This window comes from Aspergillus viridinutans (assembly GCF_018404265.1).
Source record: "Aspergillus viridinutans IFM 47045 DNA, scaffold_1, whole genome shotgun sequence".
In the NCBI taxonomy this organism is placed as follows: domain Eukaryota; kingdom Fungi; phylum Ascomycota; class Eurotiomycetes; order Eurotiales; family Aspergillaceae; genus Aspergillus; species Aspergillus viridinutans.
In genome coordinates, this window is record NW_025091217.1 from 813984 (window position 1) to 837668 (window position 23685).

Here is a 23685-nt window from a genome sequence, read left to right on the forward strand (position 1 = left end):
ATCCGGCTGGTTGGTGCTGGAGTTTTACGGAGCATAGAGACCGGGGATGAAGTGCTACCAAGCATACCATAGTCCCTAGTGGCCGTATTCTGTATCCGTCCTTCTGTCCTCTGGTTTTCTTTAGGTTCCAGAAGAATACAGAATACGATATGTACCGTCCCGTCTGATGGTACGCAAGGCATGCGAATTGTTGAAATACATCATCAGGTCAGATCCTTCCCGCTCAAGCATGGACAAAATAGGCAGGTAAGAAGCCTACATCGATATCAACTGTGGGTAGACTGCAGCATCTTCAATGATCTTCAAGCTATGAATTATGCGACTGAGCGGCTTGAGCCACAAACCTCTCATTGACATACTCAGGGACAGAAGAGGCGGTCACCACTCATCATGATCCCAACAAATGCATCTGTAGCCGATTCTGGCATTCTGCGTCTAGGCGCAGGCGCAGGTACAGTTCGTATGCGACACCGCCTGTTGCGAGTCCTGTGTAGTGCATACCTACATAGCGGTCATGAAGGATAGCCTAGGTCATTATTGGTATTTATCAGCGTAAGTAAACCATTGGTTACAGGATAAAGATGCAATTCGGTTTGGAGGGATCCGTGAACATATACTTGCAGGAGTAGTACTAGTATCTACTACAGAGTGGTGCTCTACCTATGCAAATACAGAGATGACCTACAACTGCTTAAGCTGATGTAGTCTGAATCTCTCTTCTATTCGAATCTTACAATGCGACATTCAAAAGACTGTAGAAGTCTGATGGAGTCAACATGTTGTCTGGATATCATTTACCGCATCCAGTAGTTGACAGTCGTGGTTCAGACACCTGCTACGGGAGAGTACCATGGAACAAACTGGCCCCCTATGGTAGATATCAACCGCAAGATCTTGTACCAAGGCGGGCTGAATGGACTAGACGTCAATGGACGTTGAGTTGGGACAAATTATTAGTTACAATAATAACAGTATGATTAAGTCCGTCTCTCCTTGAAGACCATTAGGAGTCTAGGACAACCTGCTCCGAAATAAGCCTCGCAGCCCCATAAAAATGAAAAGCGAGTCATATCACGCAGCGTAACCATGTTGAGCATCAGATCGAGTCCATTCGCTAATTCTCAAGAACTGCGAGAATTGAGCCCTCGTTTAGCGAGAACACACAATGGAGGTCGATCCACCTCTAACAAAGGAGAAATTCGAGAAAGAAGCAAAGACATTGAGAGCGAAGAACGGCCTAGAACATGAGATTATCATCACTGTCTTCGTGTGACCGTCTAGGAGTGCAAACTGGAAAGTCTATCTACGTCGAACTCAGCCAGTTGTAAAACCTGGCGGTGGCGATTATGTATTTCGCTGTCGTCTATCGTCTATAGCCATCTAACGACCCAAACTGTAGAAGCAATCGAAACGAATAGCGATAGGACAGTTGTTCATCCCCAGCTCTATCACTATCAGGCTTCACCGATTCCCAAGTAATGGCTATTTTGGGGAAGTTCCCGACAGAAGCCAAAGTAGCGGTACACTGGACGGCAGAACAAGGACAGCAACGCAGTACGCAGGGTCGGGACATACCCAGTCAGCCAAGACGACTTACGACGCTACCGATGGCCACTAGCTTGGGAAATGGGCCCCGGGGAAGCTGTTCCTCGCTTCCTGCAACGGTACCTAGTGGAGAAGAATGTGATCATAAGTGCTTGGTAAGTTGGTAGATTACAGCGTAGTAGGTTATTGATTGATGCAGTGGATAGATCAACTACCGCTATCATCATTATTAATGGAGGAGCATACCATTTACTAATTCTATAGATTGGAAGTTTGAAGCAACCCTTTCAAAGATCTATCTAGTTTGTCATATATGTTGGAGAAAGAGTGTTTATAGTTTACACAGAACCTATTGGGACAGCTGGTGTCTCAGTTGTTAGAGTTGTTTGGAAGAATAGCCCATTGGCTACGGAGTACCCGTCTACGGAGACAGGCTGCAGGTGTCTTGTACCCATCCTTGAACTCTGATCCCAAAGCGCAAGTCCTCAGTCAAGTTGAGACAGACGGTTCCACCGGACTCGAGTCAATTGAGCCTTCTGAAAGCCTTTCACGAAGTCGTCTGTTAGCAGTCTTAGAACAGTAGACTAACACTCGAAGTAAGTCTTCTCTCAACCTGCCGGCTGCGCTGGACCTGTTGAAGTCATCGCCTGTCTCCTGAAGAGCAGACTCACCACTGATAGGACGTTGATATGGGTCGGACCGCTGCATGGCGGTTCACAGGGGATCGGAAAGACCCCAGCCAACTAGGGAGTACAACTGCGAGCTTTGAATTAAAGAGTAAAGTCCAGTTACTTATTCCAAGCCGTCTCTCCAATTCGTCTTACTGAAAAGCGTAAGCTCTGCGGCTCACCGCTCTCTTGGGACTTGCCTGGCCTGGCAAGATGGGGGCGGTGTGAGCGAAAGTACATTGAGTGCTGCAGATTGAATATCGTGAAGGAGAGGATGACGCGCAGAACGCCAGGTTGAAGTCCTACTGAGGTAGAAGTATGCTGCATAACTGCATAATAGTAATCTCAGATAGATGATCTCGCTGATAGTGATCTGTGCATCTTTCTTAAACTATTCAATTCATGTCTGTGATTGATATGATTATTGCTCCAGGGCCAAGGATCGAAGAGGCGCATTGAGATCTGAGACCCAGCCAGCAAGGTAGGTATGGAGTAAGTACTCGCGTATTTTCCCAGTAGGGGAATAGATTATCAAAGCGGGTCATGTGAGTTACCCTAGTAACTCCAGAGACTTTGACGAGTATGTACCTCTCTTCTGCGTATTTATGATTCAGACAGAGGCCCACCAAGAATCTTCGGGATTTCACGGAAATGCCTTCCACCTCTGAGAGATTGTCTCTGTTTGGCTTGTGACATGTGTGCTGCAGCAGCAATAACCACATGGTGTTATTGACCTAAGAAGTCACCTGACTGTCATCCTGTTAGCGAGACCCAAACAGCTCCAGCTGTCCATTGTTGTATCCATGGTTCCAGCCTGATAACCCGGCGGATGTCAAAGATCATGCGGGGTATAGCCATAGCCCTCTATGGAGGGGCAGACAGAGGGGCAAACTGAACTTACTGAAGATATGCGACTACGCCGTCAAACATGGAAACAAAATAATAGGCAGCTATCAGCTGCGTAATGTGTTTACACATACGGGTATGTTTTATGTATTGCTAGGGCGCCTCATTTTTGGATGTGGAACCGGAATGAGAGCGCGTCTCCGAGTGAGGCTGGTAAGTGCAGGCAGCCACAGTTTTCGACGATCCATGCCGCCCCCATGCCACTTATGCAGAGTGTAAGGATGATACGACCAGGTACAAAATTAGGGAGTTGCTGCATCTTGGGTTTGGGCGCAGCAAGCACCAGAATTAAACAATAATAGTTTATGTAGTGATGATGCAGACTTGCATCCTAATGGGGCTTTAACTATTTAAGTCTCCATCATAAAGAGAAAGGCCCTGTTTTTCGAATTTGTAAGGTATGTTTGCATGTCTGCCATGGTTCTCACCAGCCTGACAACTGCAAGTTTCAAAGAGAGAAAGATGTGTGGTTTGTTCTATATTCGTCCGGTTTGATGCTGCAATTTGCTTCGCTGTCTATCTAGGCCTGGGGGCAGCTGACCGCTGAACAATTCGCCATGGAGCGGCAACCCATCTGTACAACACACCACTTCTTAGACCTTGTGGAGGTTGCGGGGGCAGAGGATATCCTGTGTGAGCTGTATCTACCAGCAAGATATGATCTTTCAGCCACAGAGTCCCATTGAAGCCAGATCTATGTGTCAATTTCTAGAATAATTATCAACGGCGGGTGGATGCCACGGCTTATTGTCATTGGCGACTTCAACCAAAATACTCGACTCTCTGATGATATGACAGCCATGCGCATGGCGGGATAATAGTACATACCACAGTCTTCCTGATACTATGTTATCTGTTCCTCAGAATTATGAACGAGTCCTGTGATCGATGTCCAGCCTTCGTCATAGTGACAGATCATGGGCCTCGAACAACAGTAGGCTCGATCAAACGACGATCAACAAACTAGAATCATTTATTTATTGAAACTACCTTAGCATAAGCCACTAGTGCAATTATGTTGATAATGAAGCCGCAGTCAGTGGACAAGGAGAAAGGCACTTAAATCTTGTTATTTGGTGATTACCAAGTAACTACCGAATGTCTGGATGTCTTAATCACTTGAGGCTGGTTACACGTCGTAACCATGGTTGCAAAGGAGGGGGTTGAGCAAGTCAGACAATACGCATACATCTTTCCCCAAGACCTATCTTGATAGAGGGGAAGATGAGGACAGGAGGGGACCGAGGGGTAATCATTTGATAAGTGGGTGGCGGGTTCTTGGAGGGGTGTCTTTGTTTCCCCCTTTCAGACCGTGATTGCAAATAATGAAGTGATAGTCCAGAAAATAATAATGGGAATAATAATAATATAGAAATAATTAAATATGAGTGCTCTGCGACAACCAGTAACATCATTAGAAATTTAACTTGCCTGGAAGGAATTTTGGTGGAAATGAAAGGAACAGACTATGAATACTACTGATAAGTGTGGCATTTTGATGGTCGCCGAGGAATCCTGGCTCGGTCTTGGAGGGGCCAAGGGGGGTTTGACGAGGGGAGGGGCCTTCGGCTTCCGGCTTTGGTGTCTGGAGGGGCTAAGGTGCGTGTGATTACTGCCTAGAATGCCTAGGTACCTATCTCGCTTACTCCATATTTACAACACCGATCATGGATGCAGTATGTCCCAATCAACTCCATAAGTGTTATGGAATATGAAGTAGTAGAAGATGGCAGATTGGCCTATTGGTCTCATGACCACGATCAAAGGGATCTATCTATCAAGAGAGGGATGATGATAGGGATAAGTTCCCCGTAGATAGAGCGGTACACATCTATACAAATCGGAGGAGTATGGTTCTATGAAGCGACTTGTACCCCACCTGTACCCGTCATACCAACAAAACAGCCCACATTGCGGTCAGACTCTCGATGAAGGGGATCGATCATTCTTCTCCATGGACCGAAATGAAGCAGCTAGATCGATTTAGTCCACAGAGCAGCTACATATCAATATCTAGTAGATAGATAGATCTCGCAGTTGCAGAAACAAGTCAAGGTATCCTCAGGAAAGGGGCTCGGCAGGGATGATATATCCAGCTATTGTCAGATATGCACCATTATCTACGTTATGCCAATCGGATCCTTAAAAGAGGAAGGAATTGTTATTAGATAAGGAGAATGCTACTGGTCATACTTGCAACTCCACCAATTTGCAAACGGTCGTCAATACCAGGTTCATGTTGATGCAGCTGCCCAACACTCTGTGCTGCTCGACTTTTGAGCTAGGCGATTTCCACTACATCCAGAGAGGTACAGGAAAGATCAAGAACGTAGCTTTGTGGTCGCAATAGCGCCAAGATATAGAAGACGGGGATGATGATGATGTCTCTGATGATATGTGCGACTGTGGATACAGAAAGCTGGTGCTAGCGTGGATGTCTTCTCTGTAGGCCAAATCAAGCGAAAAGACCCCGGTTGAACCGGGTTGACGGGATGGCACTGTGGCTCACTCGGGCCCCTTTTGGACAGATGGTCCACAGAAGGAGTGTCTTTTGAGAGAGCTTCCCTGTCTGTAACATAGCGCGTCGGGGATGTATTTTTGTATGTTTTTGTTTGTATTATCAGAGTACTTAGGTACGCATTACCGCAGTACTTGGCTCAGAGGACATGGATGGACGCGTTAAGCCTAACTTGAAAGCGTATAGTCAGTCATTCCATTAGTCAGAATAGCATTTTCTAAAATTTCTGATAGGTCCACGCGGATTTTGGCAGTGGCAGAAGAACTCCTAGTGCGTGGTTGTCCTGGCACTACGGAGTACTCCATCCTGAGTGCGCTCCGTGAATCCTGTTTGGAGCCCCTGCTTTGCTGCTTGGACTGGGCTACTGTAAAGTCTGTAAGACCCGCCTCACTGTTGCGATCCAGCGATCGTCCGAATCTCCCATCAGCTTCTTCTGCACACGACCTGGCAGTTGGTTTCCCACTCTCTTCCTTGGCCCCCTCTATGGTGTACCTCTTCCCCCTCCTACCAGTCTACCACCACCACCACCCCTCGCTCCCTTTCAGAAACGCAGACCCTCCTCCCAGAAACCTTCCCACTCTTCTTATTCTACCTCTTCTCGTAACTTGCTTATTTTCCTCTCCCTCTTTTTTTTCTCCTCATCCATTCAACATCCCCCTCCTCCCTCTCTTCTTTTCCCTCTTACCTCCCCCCCTCCTCTCTTCCTCCCTTTCCAAATCATTCAACATATTTTCTAACACGGTTGTGTGAATCAACCGTTTCTCTTCTTCCCTCATACTTCTTCTCTTATTATTGTCGAATCTCTCTCCGTCTTACGTTTTTCCCCTCTTGGTCCGCCTGTGGCTGGAACCCCTTCCGAAATCAACTTTCGCACAACCATTTACCCCCCACCCAAGGAATGATCAGACATCAAATCGATTTCTTGTCGTCAACCCGCCTACAGAACCGGTGCGAACTCACAAAAGGCACGATACCGCAATCTTCCTCGCCGCTCCTACTTTGCTGAGAAAGAACTCGTGGTCCTGCTTTTTGGCTGCCCCGTCCTCTTCCGACATGGCTCCAGCAGCATCCAACCAGGCCAGCAACACGCCGGCCAAGAAGACTACCGTCCCAGAGAAGAAATACAAATGCCAATTCTGCAATCGTGCATTCAGCAGAAGTGAACATCGTAGTAGACATGAACGCTCACGTAAGTCATTTCCCTCCCGTTGACCTTGATGCGGGGAGGACCGAATCCGCAACCAAACTTTATCTTTTTGTTGAGCCTCGACTGATTTCTCGTCGCTCAGATACCAAAGAGAGACCCTTCAAGTGTTTGAAATGCCGGAGTACTTTCGTTCGTCGAGATCTTCTCCTCCGCCATGATCGTACTGTTCACGCCAAAGATGGTGGGATACCTCTTGTTGCTGAGGGACGTCGTCGTGGAGGCGCAGGTGTTCAGAAGTCCTCCCCTGCACCTGCTCCATCCAAGCCCTCGATCACAATTGATCCTACCACATTAGAACAGCTTGAGGCAAGCAGTGACGGTATGGTCGACCTTGAAGCCGCAGCCATGTTGATGACAGATTTCCAACATAAGGCCGCAGCCGCCGCTACTGGTCAGGTCCACGATCGTGCTGAATCCGACCGCTCTTTTTCGCCCGGTCGGGGTTCATTACTGGAACCTTCCGCCGCGTATTTGTCTGGAAACGCGACTCTTCCTCAGATGCCCTGGGATACGTTGGTTTCTCCTGCCGACATGAAGCACCACATTATGGGCCCTACTTTCGGCGGCCAAGGCAATGGATCGGACTTGCGTCAGCTGTCAAACGTACTGGATCGGGGCGACACTCTTGCGCCCTCGCTCCACTCCCTCGTCAGCTCGCTTCCGATGTCGGGAAATTCCACGCCTAACGCGCTCTCGCCATTCCCCTCAATGACCGGCCCTGTCAGTCCCGTGAACTACCGGAGGTCCCCTGGACCTAGCCAGGCTCTGACACTGCCCAAGGCACCCCAGATCGCGAATGACATGGAGCGGAATATGGTTGTGGAGCGCATCAGAAATGCCGACTCCTTGGGTGCGCTTCCCGAGACTTTCCAGCTTCCCTCGACTGCTGCTCTGAACAGGTACCTGACAACGTACTTCAACCTGTACCATCACCATCTGCCGTTCTTGCATCAGGAGTCGTTCAAGCCCACCATGGCTTCCCCTCCGTTGTTGTTGGCCGTTCTTTCCATCGGTGCTCTGTACACGTTCGAGCGCGAACATGCATTTATGCTCCACGTCGGATCCAAGATGCTCGTGAACCAATTCTTGCAGCACAAGGAAAATTTTGATTCGAGAAAATGTCCACTGTGGTCCATGCAAAGCACTCTGTTGAACATGATCTTTGAGAGCTGGAGTGGTGATCCCAAAGGTCTCGAGTGGACCTGCTCGATCAAGAGCTTGCTCGCCAACATGGTTGCTGGAAACCGTTATCAATTGAAGGTCAGAACGGAAGCTCGAGAGGGCCGTCAACCAACCAGAGAGGAATGGATCGAGGACGAGTCCTGCCGCCGGACTTACTACGCCGTCTACATCTTCTTCGGTATGCTCACTCTGACATTCAACCACACCCCAGCAATGAGCTTCGACGAATTCGACAATCTCGAGCTGCCGTCCTCTGAGTCGATGTGGAACCTGGACGTCAATGACGACGAGGCCTGGCGTCGTAGCCTATCCTCTGCGACCACACTTACTGTCCGGGAAGCTCACGACTGTCTTTTCCAAGGCGAACAGACCCGTTACAGTGCCTTTGCCACTCGGGTCTTGATCAACGCCCTTTTCTTACAGGTGTGGAACCACAAGAGGACCTTTGAGGCTCTTCAGGACGTGGTCACTGAGTACAAGCTCCGTCTTGCGCTGGAGACATGGGAGAGTTCTCTGGAAGTTTGCGAACCAGAGACGATCGTCGTGCCTTTGAGCACGCCTCAGAACGGACACCCGTTGATCTTCAACTCAATGGCTGTCTATCGTAACACGCGTGCTCGGTTAGAGGTCGACCTCAAGTCGATCCAGGAAGCCTTGCGCTACCATTCTTCCTACGAGGTTGCTGCTGCGATGACTGTGGCGCGTGAGAAGGTGAAGCGGTCTGGGGAGATGAACAAAGTGATCCAATCATGCTTCGAGTGCATCGAGATTGCAGCAGTTCAAGGCATCAATTGGGTTGCCAAGACGTCGGCAACGAATTGGAGTGTCGAGCATCCGCTCTGCGGCTTGGATCTGATGGTCATCCTCAGTCTCTGGCTCTATCGCCTGGAACATGACGAAGAGCCCGCGACCGAGGCCGAGCTGGCCATCTACAACAAGGTCCGGAATCTGTTTGACGACGACGCCGTTGACGCTTTTGGTAAACTCAGCTCCACCGTGGCCCGTGTATGGGGTAACATCCTGGACGGCGTGGTAGTCTGGGGGTGAGTTGCTTCTCTATCCGAAGGGTGCAGACAGTTGATTGCTAACGTCGTTTTCTGGTTTAGAATCACCAAGCTCATGGGCGAATCGTTCAAACTTCATGCTCAAGCCTTGATCGGCTATGAAGACTCGTTGCGCGTTGCCAAGGATCAGCCGATTCACCCAATGCCAACCAAGACACTTGCTAGTGTCGGGACTGCCTACTAGTCTCGACAGGAGGCATTTGGATCCTTTCAGTGTACCGACAGTATATCTTACGTATTGCGGTCCTCACTTCCTTTCTGCTTTCTTCGTCTTTCATTGCGTATACTCTCGTTACTGGGCACTCATTCTACTCGATTTGGATACTGGCTGAATTTCGGAACTCGGGGTCGGGAATGAATTCGCAGCAGGTGGGCGGCAACTTGTGTTCTTCAACGATGGAATACGACGATCTGAACTGCCGCATAATGCTACTTGCTGGTGATTCCCGACTGATATACTACTCTGTTGTTTTTCTGTTTTTGCTCTTTCTCATCTCCTCAGTTGAGGTGTCTTTCTCTTGCATTTATCATGGTTCATCCTGTTGGTTTTGGCAAGAGCTCACAGGAGTCCGGTGTGGTCATTTTTTGCTTTTTGTTTTAATGGGTTGTTTGTCCCAGGCAACATCTCGACACCCGGCTGGTCCTGTGTGTTCTCCCTCTTAGCACTCGGTGGAGTTGTTGTTTTCGACATTTCGTTTCGAAGAACCCTTAATTCCTAGTGCGCATCAGCATGTTTGGTCAATCTGCCGATTTGATTTGTCCATTGACCATATTGATACCTTGTTCGTTATATACTTCACTGGCCTCTTTTTTATTCTCAAGTTTCTCTTCAAGTCACTCGTTCGACCACTATTGATTATTATTACTTTCTATTCTTTGACCACCCTTTCTTGGATTTTAATGCCTGTGCTGAGTTAGAATCGTTCTGAATCGTTATGTGTTTACGCCATCCCCGCAGCATTGTTGATGTCTTTTCGCGTCTCTCCTCTCTATGTCGAGTCGTTCTTCATTTCTGCGCTTGCATGTTTGCGTTTGTGCATTTTGGCTTTCTGCCTGCGTTAATGTTTATTTGTTTGTTGTCTTCCTTGACCTTGGACATGCTCTATCGTCGTAGTACCCCTGTACTATAAGTAATTTCCGTGCAAAAAGAAAATACATCGTTTAGCGGGGATACCTTTTGAGTCTGTGTAGAAGCCTGTCTATCGTAAGAATTGAATAGATTTGCCCTGATTAGATATACAGAGAATATCTGAGTGGAATATATACAAAAGGGCCGCCGATGGTTTAATTATGTGCAAACAGGGTCGACGAAACCTCGAGTCCAACCGAGCGAGCCCACGATCACCACGAAAAACCCCAGTGCAACGGCGACGCTTCCGACACCATACACATACGCCTGCCGCCGTCGACTGAGCCCATTCAGCTCCGCCACCCAGGTACTCACCGTCGTCGCGCAGCCACAAAAGCCATCCATGACACCCTGGAGCACCTGACAACTCGTGAGAATCGCATACGGCGCCGAGCGCGCATCCGCCCCGATCGCCGTCCCGACCCCGTCCACCCGCTGCAGATCAAAGCACATGGCCAGCACGACTGTGCCGAAGATATTCACGGTGAAAGTCCCCAGCGGGAACGCCGGCACGCGCGGGTTGAGGTACAGCGCAAGATAGTACCGCAGGAGACAGCCGAGCGGGGCGAAGACGATGGCGAAAACGGCGCGCCCGCGCCAGGTGTCTGGAGCGTTGGTGCTGCTGCCGTTGTTGTTGTTGCTGGCGGAGCGATCCGGCGGCCAGATGGCTAGGAAGACGGCGCCGAGCCAGCAGCCCCAGCCGAGGAGGACGAAGAGCGGGTCGAGGACGCGGCGGGTGAGGCGGAAGGGGAAGGAAGGGGTGAAGCGGTCGAGGGCGAGGGCGAGGGCTAGGTGGGCGCCGCAGATGAGTGCTGAGAGGCTGAGGGCGACGGTGGTGAAGAGGACGGCGAGGAGGGCCATGAAGCTGTAACCGCCATTGCGGGGGGTTATTGATGAGACGGAGGGGTCGGGGAGGTCGTTTGTCAGGGCGAGGAAGACGTCGCGGATGAAGGAGGAGAAGGAGGTGAAGCTGCCGCAGAAGCCCGTGGTGAGGCCGATGTAGAGCGGGATGGTCTTCTTGGCAGATTTGTGGTTCTCTGTGCGTTGGCGCACAGCGTCGCCGTCTTCGCTGCGGCTGTGAGCGGGTGGTTGGCCCCATTCTTCGCGGAAGAGATTCTTGTCTTCGAGGAAGAAGCCCATCAGGAGGGAGCCGCCGACGTTGGGCCATAGGACGCCGGTTACGACGGGCGCGCCGGGATAGAAGGTGAGCGCTTGCAGGCCCAGCCGGGCCAGGGTGCCGAAGATGGAGAAGAAGACGAGGTATGAAAGTGTGAAGAGGTGAGTGGCATGTTTGGAGAGCGGTTGTATGCTGGGAGTGCGCTTTGCGGGTGTAGGTTCGATGGGAGCTGCGGGAGGTTTTTCGGTGGTGGGAGGCAGCGCATAGCCGGTGGAGGACCAGGATTGACGCTGAGGAGGATTCGAGGGCGTAGGAGGTGGAGCAGCACTTTCAGAGAGACCAGCGGGCTGGTCTTGGGACGATTGCTGCATGAGGATGATGCTTGTTCAAGCTCTGGCTGAGTACGCCCAATGCCAAGAGGACTGGAGAGACTTGGTGACGGTGCAAAGAGAGGTGGGTCTGTTGTTATCAGCGAAAGCACTCTCCATGGAGATGTCTGATAAGACCTAAAGATGTCATTGATCCATATCATTAGCATGTCAACAGAGATATACTCAATAAAGAAGAAGAGATAATGATGCATGAAGGAGAGATGAAGAGAAGTGGATGAAGGGGGGCTAAGCAGCTGTTTCTTCCTGCGGCATGCTTAAATGCAGCTCCTTCAAGTCCCCTACAGCGACACAACTCATCAGCCCCTCTCTATCCCCTCTTCATCCCTTCGTCGAATCCCTCTTCTTATCTGTTTCACTTTTGCATCTTACAGTAACTATCTTCCGAATCTAAGACGATGCTCCCCTCCAATATCCATGTTTCCTCCCATCCCTGCCTCCAGGCCAAACTCTCCCAGCTCCGGTCGCATTCCACCTCTAGTCGCGAGACTCGCAGTCTGGTGCATGAGATTGCAACCATTCTAGGTGTTGAAGCCTTTGCCGCCGGGTTGAAGGTTGCCAGTGGTGAAAAGGTGGTGTATCCTGCTGCAATGCCGCAAACCGATATAGTCTGATTCCCTACCATAGGATAAAACCCCGCTGGGCATTGAGTATGAGACGAAGACAATCGACCCTGCCAACGTGGCCTTGGTGCCTATTCTCCGATCAGGATTGGGCATGATTGAGGGTATCCCTATATTTTCTCTTGTCCATGGACGTACTCCGAACTACTGCTGAACCGTGCTCAAGCTATCAACAACCTCCTCCCCGCCACCGTCCCCATCTACCACCTTGGCCTCTTCCGCGACAAGTTCACCCTCCAACCGGTCGAATACTACAATAACCTCCCCTTCCTGCGCCCCGACTCCCCCACCAATTCCACCGCCGCCAACCTCGCCATCCTGCTCGACCCCATCATCGCGACCGGCGCCACGGCCGAGGCGGCCATCCAGCTCCTCCGCGAATGGGGCGTGCAGCGGGTGATCATGCTCAGCGTGCTCGGTTCGAAACCGGGGCTTCGTCGTGCGGCCGAGTGCTGGCCCGAAGGCGTGGAGCTGTGGGTGGGCGCCGTCGACGAGCAGTGCGATGAGCGGGGGATGATTGTGCCCGGGGTGGGGGATATCGGAGATCGCTTGTTCCTTGCTATGGGCAAGTAGTAGGCGCAGCAGCGGTATTGTCCGCATTTCAGATCAAGTCGCATCGCATTGAAGCATGGTAGACAGACAGGATATCCCATTAAATTGACCATATAAGTACTCCGTACCATCAACGCCCTTGTCATATAGACCAACCAAACCGTAACACCTTCTCCCACCCGTGGTCCCATTTCTATAATCACACCATAACTCCATCACAATTACCACTGACGCCCCTCATCTCCTCTCACGATCACCACGCAAAGACGGAACCTCCAGCGCCCCAACCGGCGGCACAATCTCCCTACCCAGCATCTTCCCCCGCGAACCTCCAACTCCCCGGAAACGCTCATACCGGAACGCCCGCTGAGCAAGCTCCCTCTGCCGATCCTTATCGCGCTGCTTGTCGCGGCGGTCGGCGGCTTCATCGATATTACTCGTTAGCCAGATCCAGCTGATATGAAACACACACGTGGAGTATGGAATGTGGGGGCGGCGGGGTGGGTGGGATTGAGATTGCCATACCCCGCCAGAAATAGATGTATACCGCCATGATCAGCAGGCAGGCGACGATGAAACCGAACATGACGCCTAGCTCGTGGCCTAGGGAGGGCATGGGTGTGTAGGGGGGCATGTTGTTTGGCGTGGACATTTCTGGGATCGAGGAGCTGTTTCTGGGGGTTGTTTGTTACGGGAGATGAGTTGGTGTTATGCGAGGGTATAAAATATGAGATGGTTGGAAAAGAGTAAATGGAGGGAGTATTCTGTGGAGGTTAAGAGAATAAGGCTGGCTGAGGAGGTTGATCTGCAGCTCAGCCCCTTCTCGTGTTGTGGATGATGCTCCAACTCCAAGAACAAGCAAACAAAGAAACGGACCTCCCGTTTTGGTAGAGTGAAATGATTGGACGAGATGTCAAGTATTGTTAGCTATCATCATTGTAATTGTGCCTTGGTGGCAGAATTAAGTAGTAGTAGGTACATCATTGGGTGTCTTCACACCTGCAATCAGCCATATCAATATCCATGAAAATAAAAGAAGAAAAGACGCCTGGATATAACCACAAGAAGAGCAATATAAGGTATCATGTACACGTTCCGCCAATAGGATCGGCAACCCAGTCTATATCGAATGAGGGTATGTCAATGCAAGTGAAAAAGAAGAGAATATAAATCAAGAACATAGGCAACGGTTGTGCGCCTCGTCTTTGAAGGAGGCTCCCGCAGGCCGCGGCGAATGTATGCGACGCTTGTAGCAAACGAGCCAAAATCATCGGACAGCTCAGGTCTGAGAAAGAAGAAGAGAAAATAAAACTCCGATAATGCAGGAGTGCTCATGATGCACTGCACAAAGCAGAAAAGTCGGCTGTATGTATAGAAGAAACCGTTATCATGGATCCAGTCACCCAAGCATCACTGCGGCCAAGGCCGTACAAGTCAACCCGATGGCCATACCGATCCAAGGTGTTTGCCCGAGTGTGCCTTCACTCCGTGCTCTCAGCGACTTGGTCGATCCAGATGACGCTTCCAATGAGCGCAGTTCGATAGATCCGTGCGCGGGTTCAGATAGTTGACCTTCAAAGACAGGCATTGGGGCCCTCTGTTTACTGGGGATGACTGCCACAACAGGGTAGTCTGGACTTGAAGTAATATCATTCCCGAACTTATCGTAGACCCGTTGTTCACTTTGCACGTGTTCAATACTCGAGGGTGCCGTAAGTTCTGGCGAAGAAGCGGAGGGTAGGTTATCTGCTGAGGATGTGAGAGCAACGGCAGGCTTTTGCTCGAACTCGGCTGCCAGAGCCACGGATGGGACGAGACAGAGGACGAGGTTGGATATCTTCATATTGATTGTGACTTTCGGTGGATTGGTTGAGCGGCACAGGTATGTCGAACGTTCGGTAAGCCTAGCGATAGAGTCGCTCCTCCTGGCCTGTTGCTGATGCTGTTTCAGGAGACGACAAGTTCACACGGTGACGATCGGTTGAAAGGCTGGAAACAGGATAGATTCTCAGGTTGGATTGGTGAACGAGGTTGTTGTCGAGATTCAGGCCTGGGTGAGTCGAGCTCCGGGCTAGAGCTCAGGAGACACTATGTACTAAACGAGCGGCTGTGCGTCTCCTGAACGGGCGATACCCGAGACGAATTCGAAACTTGAGACTGTGAGGGGAAAGAGACGGACTCAAATTAAGAGCAACAGATCCCAACCAGGACGCACACACAAGGGGATCCGAACTTTTGTGAAGGCAAGGATCAGACAGGTGAAGACTGACGAAGGGAAGGAAGAGAAGAAAATCAAGGCAACGCGCAAAAACAATCGAGCAGCCAGCAGTCGTCCAGGAGGTGGACTAGAAAAGAGACTAAAACCACTCAAGGTGAAAAATGAGAGGCCAGAACCACAATATCCATCCACCTTTAATTAAAGCGAAATTAGCATTGTACGCATACTCACTTAAAGGGGGTGGGGGGGTTTTCGATGGGTGGGGTCCATCACCGCGAGGCTTCAATTTCCCTGGCTTTTTATTGGCTACTACGAGCCGTGTCAGCACGGTCTGGGACTAGTGACAGCCGATCGTTGCCTCGTGCAAGACTTGAGAAGCTTATCAGAAATTTGCGGCCAATGAGAGTGCGTGGGGCAGGGGCTAGTCTCTGCGACGGTGGCTGCGGGTCTATTCCCCATTGGTTTCGTGCCAAGGCAGCAAAGGGGCCAGTCAGGGCTGCGAGAGGGTCCACGCCCGTGTGATGTAATAAGATATCTGCCCGTCAGCTCGCCATATATAGAAATCATGAATCGTCAATAATTAAGCATCAAGTGATATAGATACAAGCAGGCAAGAGGGTATCTATGGTCCTCCACAAGCTTTCTGGCTGGATACTCTATATCATGCCTCCTATCAGAACTACAGTAAAAGAATAAAGTATTCCATTATCTTCATGGCTGCAGACAGCCACACCTCCAGTCAATTCCACTAAGTTCGACTAGCTGTCGCCTTTCCCTAAATAGCAGAAGTATGAAGACGTCATTAAGCTCGATAACCGGCGATATCAATCACTACCTCAGTATGCATATTGTCCTGCGATAGCGAAGTAAATCGGACTCCAGCGAGTCGGCCCTAGTAAAAAGGAAAATGCAGGATGGTCATACAATCTGACTTACTAATAACGTACCTAGGCAACAAGCCGATTCTCACCCTTACTGCTGATCTGATAATCATCCCCGTTCTGGTGCAGAGGCTGTTGGCGTCCAGTCTCTCGATTGACTACCTTCTAAGATCCAAACTAAAGCTCTTGAAACTCCAAAGGCCGTAATCATGCATTGTACATGTTCTAAAAATCGCTACCCTATGCACACAGTAAAGCCCAAAAAGACAAAGATGTTCGTAGACACAGCCATGGCAATCACAGACAGTGTCTAATGCTTTTTGTTGCGCCAAATCCCCATTCAAAGCATCTTCCCCCAGTCAGGCGTGACAGTGAACTTGCCACTGAGCTGCCCCATAGCCCATACCCGGTTCTCTTCCTCTGGGATACCCTCTTCCGGTGCCGAGACGATGAGAGCCTCCTGGAGGAAGTCTACCGATGTAGCCCGGTCGAGCTCGAAGCTGATCCCGCCCCAGTCCATCGTGACTCGGCCCGACTTGTGAACGTTCAGCTTCCCGACCCGTCCGGCGCGAAGCTGCCAGTCCGCCGCGGTGAGGATCTTCGACGGCTCTTTGTTTGTGGCTCCGTCCGCTTCGTCCAGTATCTCCACTTCGCCGCTCTCAAGCTTAACGGCGGCTTCGCCTGATCGCGTGGCCCCGGGGACAGCCTGTGTGTCTTCTGTAGTTGCTTCCTCCGTGCTGCCGCCAGTGCCCGGGACTATAAGGTTGGGTGTCATGGGAGGGAACTGCATGAGGAACAGTTGGCCCGCCAGTTTATCTTTAGTCTCATCCTCCGCTTTCTCTTCTTTCTCTTTGTCACTCACTGCCGTTTCGGGTGTTTCTGTCAAGTCCGCCGCCGCTTCGGCCAGCTCCAATCGCTCTGCGCTGGGCTCTTTGGGCTCGACGGAAAGGAGCTCCAGTATGGCCTCAAGATCCTTGGTATGTCTCTCATATTCTTCAATGTCTTCCTTTGTGCGCAGCAAGCTTCTCGGGTCTTTAGCCACAGCAGGTTTGGATGGAGGTGCGGGTGCGGGTGCGGGTTCCGACTCGGGAGACTTGGGACTTAGTCGTCTGCGAACTTTGACCTTTTGTGCTGGAAGAAAGCCATCATCGTGCGTTGCTTCACCGACATGGGGAGCGGCATCTGTCATTGTCTGGTCTTCGTCAACAGGTTCCTCTTTCACCTGAGGCTCAATCTCATCGTCGTCCCGCACGAAGAGAGAATCGTCTTCGGGCCTTGTCTTCCTCGCACGAACTTCCTCCACTTCATCCTCAGCCTTGGCTTCAGCTTCGGCGGGTTTACTCGTGCTGGACTCCATGTTGACACTGACCACACGTTCCTCGTGCTCACGGCGCTCAACACGAACAGGCCGAAGGCCCTTCTCCCGGTTCGCATACCGCAAGGGAACCTTTCCCTTCTTGCTATCTGCGACATCATCCAACTCCTCATCGCTATCGACCTCGATCTGGTCAATGGGAAGCATAGTCTCCGTATCACTCTCGTCCGAGGATACATGGCGACTAGCCGCACCACTAGCTATATCGATAACCGACCGACTCCGCGACATAGACGACGCTCGCGATTCCGGTTCAAACCGCCCACCACGGCCTCGTCGCCCGCCTCCAAGCGGAACCCCAGGCCCCCCGCGTCCTCGCCCGGGGCCTCCCCTGCCTCGCTGCGCATTTCCCCGTCCTCGCCGCATGGCCGCAACCTCAGCCAATCGCTCCCGATTCCGCTCCGCCTCAAGCTTCTCAATCGCATCTCGCTCTTCTTTGCTGCGCCGTCCCACGGCGCGAGGCTTGTATTTCAGCGTCGGCTTGGCCGGCTCTCCATTTCCCGGCGTTGTCGCGGCGGGAGTTCTCGCGGCGGGCCCGATACTGCCGGAGGGTGTGCGCTTTTTCAAAGTCTGGAGGCGCTGCACGGGTGCTCGTGTGGAGGGGGTACCGGCTGCTGTGGACGGTTGGGGTGTGGATGAGGCGGATCCAGTAGGAGTGTTTGATTCGGCTTGGCTGGTGGTTTTTCGCGAAGCTGTTCCTCCTCCTGCTGCTGCTGCTGCGCCTCGACGGACGGATTTGGGAGGCATGGTTGCTCAGCGGATCTGGCGCGCACGATGTGTGTGCTTGAAGGGAGGGGAGACCGGAGGAATCAGTACATCAATGAGGCACCAAAACAAGGATCCAGTTGTTCTCTCTAAACCTTCGTATTACTAGAAAATATCCCGATAAAAAAAATTGCAAATGAAAAAGCGAAAATGAGCGTGCTGGTAAGCTTGTTCGTGGAGTCTGGAAGATGAGTAAAATGATCCAAGTCTTCAGCGGGAAAAAAAAGAAGCGCGCGTCTAGCGCTTGCATGCGGAGAACCACCGCTAGTCCAAATACGGCAATATGAGAAAAGATGAGCTACCGACTATATCTGTACGACTCGCGCACATTGATAATCAAGCGTATAGTGCAAGATCCTTTGAAAGTGGATATCCATGGCTGAATAGTTGGAAACATAGCATGGGGCACATGTTTTAGAAGCTGCTCTTACGATTAAAGCTATCTTGAATCAGGTCTGAAAGCAAACAATATATATTCCTTACTCAACGACACTAGACCTCACACTCAAGCTGGAGTTCAAATCCGGCAAGGCAGGTAAAATAAATAACAACAAAAAACCGAACACACATAACTTGTCAGAACGCACTTCAGTGTAGATAAATGAGTGGAGGTAACCCTTGAGGCAAGGTGTCTGCAATAGAATGAAGCACACGAACGCCAAAAGATACAACAAAGCTAGATAATCAACCCGCTCAGTTCAATCGCTAGACTATCCATGATAAACAGCAGAGACTTAAACGCAGATGGCAACAGGACACGGACTGCGAGATGGAAAGAACGTAAGGAGCGCAAGCGCTCGTAGCACGGATACGGCAAAAAACCGCTGTCGAGTCAACGGTTAAATATCCAGTACCGAGTCCGCGCAGTGACTCACTTTTCGAGGGTTGTTCTATATGAATTGGGATGTAGGTGTTCGTATCGTATTTGCGGTAAAGGACTGGAGGACTTCAAGTTATAAGGGAGCGGAAATGTGTCGGTGAATGAGAGACGGGAGAGTTAGATCCTCTTGTTGAAGGAGGTCATAGCAGATAGCACGTCGAGAGCAACATCATCCAAGCGTTTTGTTGCTGACCAAGACAGATGCAGATGGTCCGAAAAGAATGAGATGCAACGAATGAAGACGGCGAGTGCAAGCAAGAACACATGCACTAACGCTTGCGCTTTTTGTTCTTGTCTGCGATAGCGGATGAGGAAGGGATAGCCGTAGTGCCGATCAATTGGGGCTCGTTGCTTGCGGGAATCGCGTCAAGGCCTTTCTTAACAGGTACGCCCATATGGCGACCATAACGACCTTTGCGACCGTTTCCCTCGTCTTCACTAACGCAGCCTTCAAGACCAATACCGGCATCCTTGCACCGACCACAGGGACGCTGGCGATCACAGCCCTTCTTGCTCTTGCGGCATCGCTGACAGCGTGGCTTCGTTGAAAGGTCCTCTTCGTCCGCAGCAAGCTGAGGTTGACCGTTGACGGAGGATGTAGAGGTCTTGCGGGCAGGGGTAGGGCTAACGATCTGCGACGGTGGCGCAGCCTTCTGACTCACCACAGTGGTCGTCGACTTGGCCTTACGAGCGACCGTGGTCGAAGAAGATTTTCCACTCTTGCCCTGGCGCGGGGGCGCTGTCTTGGACACACGCGGCTTGGCAGAAGTCGTACTGGTCGGTCGAGTCTTAGCCTTCTTCGGCTTAGGGGTAGACTCTCTGTAGTACGAATCTTCGTCGACCTCGCTCTTGACTAGACTATCATTAAGCTCTTCATGTTGGTAGTCCTCGTCCATACCGTCGTAGCTGGCGTCCGAGCTGTCGAAACTAGGCAGGATATCGTCAAGGCGCTTGTGAGTGCGTTTAGTGGTGCCAGGGGGGAGCATTGGGCTCGAATCGAGCTTCTGTCTAGACCGCGCCGGCAAATCATCGTCATCCTCACTGAAGTCTTCACCATCGCTTGTGGCGCCGGTGGAGGAAGCAGCGTCAGCAGCACCGCTGAACGCATCGTCCAATGTAGAAGCCGATGTTCGACCATGAGAGAAATTCGAAGCGTCTCCCAGCCGGATCAGCTGCATTGCAACATCCTCATCAGATATGCAGCTAGCAATGGTGGGATCAGGAGTTGGAAGGACACCTGGACCATTATACCGGCCGGCGGCGTTGCTGTACTGTCCAGACGACTGTGCGGTAGCGCGATCGCGCAGACGATGACCATGGTCAGGCACCGCCGGAGTGGCGTACATGGGGATTTGAGCGGAACTCATTGTATACGTCTGCTCAGTGTGGCCATAGCTTTGTGGAGATGGCAGTGGCTGTTGTTGATTGTAAGGACGTTGGCTGGGCCGAGCGAATGGCGAGATTGCGCCTTCTTGGCCGACTGATCGACGTTGAGGAGAGATCGACGAGGTGGAGGCTGTCAGAGGGACCTGGGGAGGCACAAACAAGGGCAATTCCTGAAAAGAAAAGATTGAGTCAGCAAATGTGGTTCGCATTGACAAGGAGAAGTCAAGTAGCAGGCATTTTCAGCTGTCTTACCGAGCTTTCAAATTTGGGTCGCTTCCGGCGACCGTCATGGAGTATATTTTCCATGCTGATATCCGAGCTACCAAACTGCTCGCTGCGGGCTTTCTTCGTACCGGAGACGGAGCCATAGCCGCCTTCGCTGTCACTGTAGCCGGAGGCTCCGTCATCATGAAAGCTGCCATGAGTGCTGGAACCCCTGCTCTTGTTGCCAGCTCTGGAGAGCTGCTTGTTCTGAGAGGCGCTCCGACGGCTTCTACCGGAAGGTGACATGCTGCGCTTGCGAGCAAGCCTGGAGGTAGGCCTGGATGGCGGTTGATTATGCTCCAAGACCTGCGCCGGCTGCATAGCCGGCCCCATCTGGAAAGGCTCGCCAAGACTGGGACGTTTGCGAGCCTCTACTGGGATGCCATAATAGCGATCCCCGTAGCCTTCCGAGTATGCTTGAACGGGAATCACCCGCACATAGACGGTCATGTTATTTCTTAGATTCTCATACCTTGCGATGAGGGTGATGCCATTTTCATCCTCAAAGCTGACACCACTGGCGGCACCGTCATAGATGCCATAGAAATTCTTCACTGTAGTCACGATTGAATCCGTCGTATCATGAGGATATATCTGTACCCTCATGGGTATCCGAGCCCGAACTTTGGAGTTTTCGTCAAGCAAAAGCTCAAATGCAACATTCTTGGGGATGGGAGCCTTGTGGGTCTGGCCCAGGGCCATATGTTCGGTATAGGCGGAGGGCTCCCCATGAGGCGAGGACTTTTCGTGATAGGTAGCCTGCATAATGGAGGGAGAACAGGTACCACCTTATTGCTACATCGAGAGATTTGTATCAATCGGCTGTTCGACCTGATGTGGGAGGGCCCGTCCAGAGGGTGAGGGTAGTGGGGGCAGAGAAAGGCAGGAGGAGGGAGACGAGAGTATGGGCAAATTCCGTCCAAACCTACCACAACGAAGGAACCAGATGGGTTTAGTTAGAAGACAGATCACCCGCGATCGTTGTACCGCTATGATTGATGCCGAAGGGTATCGTGGTTGGATGGGGGTGAGGGGGCCCCAAGTCGCAAGAGCCGAGAGCGACTGGAAAAGGGAAAAACCGGTTGAGAACCTGAAGGAAACATACCATATGGGTCAGCACAATTCACTCAAAAGAAGCCATCAAGGAAAGTTATGAATGACTGAAGAAGGCATTCGCTTGAATTTTTAGCGATGGCCCGTTCTAGTTCGAATCTTGATGAGTGCAGACTTGGAGGGAAGGGAAGAAGCCCAGGGTCTCTGGGAAGAGGATGGACAGTATCAATGACACACCTATCGCGAGTCAAACTTATTCATCGAGGATCGCACACATCTAGTGGTTCTAGAGGCAACGAACGATGGAGGCGATGGCTGTAGTCGAGTGTCGCAGTAGATGGATGGTGGATGAGTCGTCTACAAAGAAGCGCTTGGGCTGTATGTCAGCGGTGGCATCCGACAGGTTGATGAAATCAGGAGAGGAAGAGTCGAATCATGGGGGGAACGAAATGATTGCAAATAACACTCAAAGTAGACGATGAAGATCGGGGCTCACCTGTAAACCTATAGATGGATTGAAAGCAAGTATCGAAAGAAGTTGAGTGAACTGGTTGGGTTTCGAGATCAGCGGTTGAAGAAGAGAGAGAAGAAGTGGGTGCGAGTGTACGATGGTTTCACCTAAAGCGAAAATGGGCATTGGGGTCGGTGACCTGCGTTCGCCGGTAATCCACGAATTTAATACAAGAATGCCATGGAGGATGAATCTAATTCATGTTTTTACATGCGAAACTAGTTTCTGTCATTGATTGAAACCTATTCTGTTATTACATATGTTCTTATTTTGAGTCGCATTGCGCTGTGGGTTGTTGGTCGCAAACTGGATGCGCAAGACCGTCTGTCATCAGAAAGTCATGCGAAAGATATAATGCTATAGATATGGCTATTTACGAGTCGCTACCTTCCAATGACAATATGTAGAGGGTCAAATGCATAAAATTCGGTGTTATAACCCATCATTGACCATGACGATAGAGTCCGACTGATGGATTCGCCTCGAAATCGGATACTGGCGCAAAGGAAGCGACCAAGGTATCTGACTTTCAGTCGCACTCTCTCCTACCGGCTCGGTATCATCCACAGTTCTTCTCGACAGTTCAATCTTTCATTGTCCTTTCAGTCCTTTGCATGACTGGTTGGATTTATGGTGTGAGCAGAAAGGAACGAGACGGATGGGGTCCATCTGAGTGGCCGTCGATTCGTTGGCCGGCACATCCTCACCGCGGCCACGTCGAATGACACCCAGAAACTGCCCCCCATCCTGTCCAGGTACTATTAATTGAGGAGAAAGGGAGTATCTTTCCGGCACGGCGATCTGACTGGTAAACAGAAAAGCACCGATCAGTGCTTGTGAGCGAAATAGGACAGCTCAGGATAAGTCATCACCGGACGGATTCACACGGAGGGTTCTATCATTCTGTCTACATCATGACATTTATTCAACCATAGGATATCTAGAGAATATCTTCAGCTTGAAACTATAACGCGATGGAGTATTTCGGTCTTAAGCGCTTCAGCGCTTGATGTTCCTTTATGAGCATCGGACGAGTCTATCGATGCTCCGATGGGGATAGCGCATGAATCGATCTGCATTTATCTATTCGTAGCAGAGGAGGCGAGAGAAAGAAAGGACTTACAAGTCAAGGGTAAGAGCCCGGTTCTTTCTTTCAATCACTATCTAGTCTAAATAAGTGACGATGACTGCGACAAGGATAGCCACCACAGCCAAGCAAGCGACAAGGCCCAATTGTTGCCTCGTTTCATGATCTGCGCTTGTCCAGACTTCTTTCTACCCCTCCTCGGAACAGAGTCATTGCCAGAGTGGGCGACGTAAGGATGGACTATTATTGCAACAACCACCAAACACCATCCAATCGCTCAAGCACAAACGAGCTTGGAACCAGTTATCTATGTATGATCATTTATTTTGTTGTTGAGCTTTGCGAATTGTTGCGCCTACGGAAAT

The 23685-nt window shown here is 50.9% G+C and overlaps 7 protein-coding genes across 7 annotated transcripts; 2 read left to right on the forward strand and 5 right to left on the reverse strand.

The window, feature by feature from the left end:
* Positions 1 to 6690: 6690 nt before the first annotated feature.
* On the forward strand, positions 6691 to 9274 carry Aspvir_000195 (C2H2-type zinc finger protein; the record flags this gene model as incomplete). Its single annotated transcript, XM_043265337.1, has 3 exons — positions 6691 to 6826; positions 6927 to 9069; positions 9133 to 9274. The coding sequence occupies 3 exons, from the start codon at positions 6691 to 6693 to the stop codon at positions 9272 to 9274; spliced, it is 2421 nt and encodes an 806-aa protein (XP_043121272.1).
* A 1104-nt stretch (positions 9275 to 10378) lies between these two features.
* On the reverse strand, positions 10379 to 11707 carry Aspvir_000196 (FluC/FEX family fluoride channel; the record flags this gene model as incomplete). The annotated part of the gene is made up of 1 exon (XM_043265338.1): positions 10379 to 11707. One exon carries the CDS (start codon positions 11705 to 11707, stop codon positions 10379 to 10381), a length of 1329 nt encoding a protein of 442 aa, XP_043121273.1.
* Positions 11708 to 12123: 416 nt separating this feature from the next.
* Aspvir_000197 (uracil phosphoribosyltransferase) lies at positions 12124 to 12921 on the forward strand (the record flags this gene model as incomplete). The annotated part of the gene is made up of 3 exons (XM_043265339.1): positions 12124 to 12297; positions 12353 to 12452; positions 12515 to 12921. The coding sequence occupies 3 exons, from the start codon at positions 12124 to 12126 to the stop codon at positions 12919 to 12921; spliced, it is 681 nt and encodes a 226-aa protein (XP_043121274.1).
* A 216-nt stretch (positions 12922 to 13137) lies between these two features.
* Aspvir_000198 (uncharacterized protein) lies at positions 13138 to 13552 on the reverse strand (the record flags this gene model as incomplete). The annotated part of the gene is made up of 2 exons (XM_043265340.1): positions 13138 to 13322; positions 13426 to 13552. 2 exons carry the CDS (start codon positions 13550 to 13552, stop codon positions 13138 to 13140), a joined length of 312 nt encoding a protein of 103 aa, XP_043121275.1.
* A 747-nt stretch (positions 13553 to 14299) lies between these two features.
* On the reverse strand, positions 14300 to 14743 carry Aspvir_000199 (uncharacterized protein; the record flags this gene model as incomplete). Its single annotated transcript, XM_043265341.1, has 1 exon — positions 14300 to 14743. One exon carries the CDS (start codon positions 14741 to 14743, stop codon positions 14300 to 14302), a length of 444 nt encoding a protein of 147 aa, XP_043121276.1.
* A 1596-nt stretch (positions 14744 to 16339) lies between these two features.
* Aspvir_000200 (putative DNA-directed RNA polymerase III RPC4) lies at positions 16340 to 18121 on the reverse strand (the record flags this gene model as incomplete). The annotated part of the gene is made up of 1 exon (XM_043265342.1): positions 16340 to 18121. One exon carries the CDS (start codon positions 18119 to 18121, stop codon positions 16340 to 16342), a length of 1782 nt encoding a protein of 593 aa, XP_043121277.1.
* A 1167-nt stretch (positions 18122 to 19288) lies between these two features.
* Positions 19289 to 21434, reverse strand: Aspvir_000201 (putative C6 finger domain protein; the record flags this gene model as incomplete). The annotated part of the gene is made up of 2 exons (XM_043265343.1): positions 19289 to 20575; positions 20658 to 21434. The coding sequence occupies 2 exons, from the start codon at positions 21432 to 21434 to the stop codon at positions 19289 to 19291; spliced, it is 2064 nt and encodes a 687-aa protein (XP_043121278.1).
* Positions 21435 to 23685: the final 2251 nt, after the last annotated feature.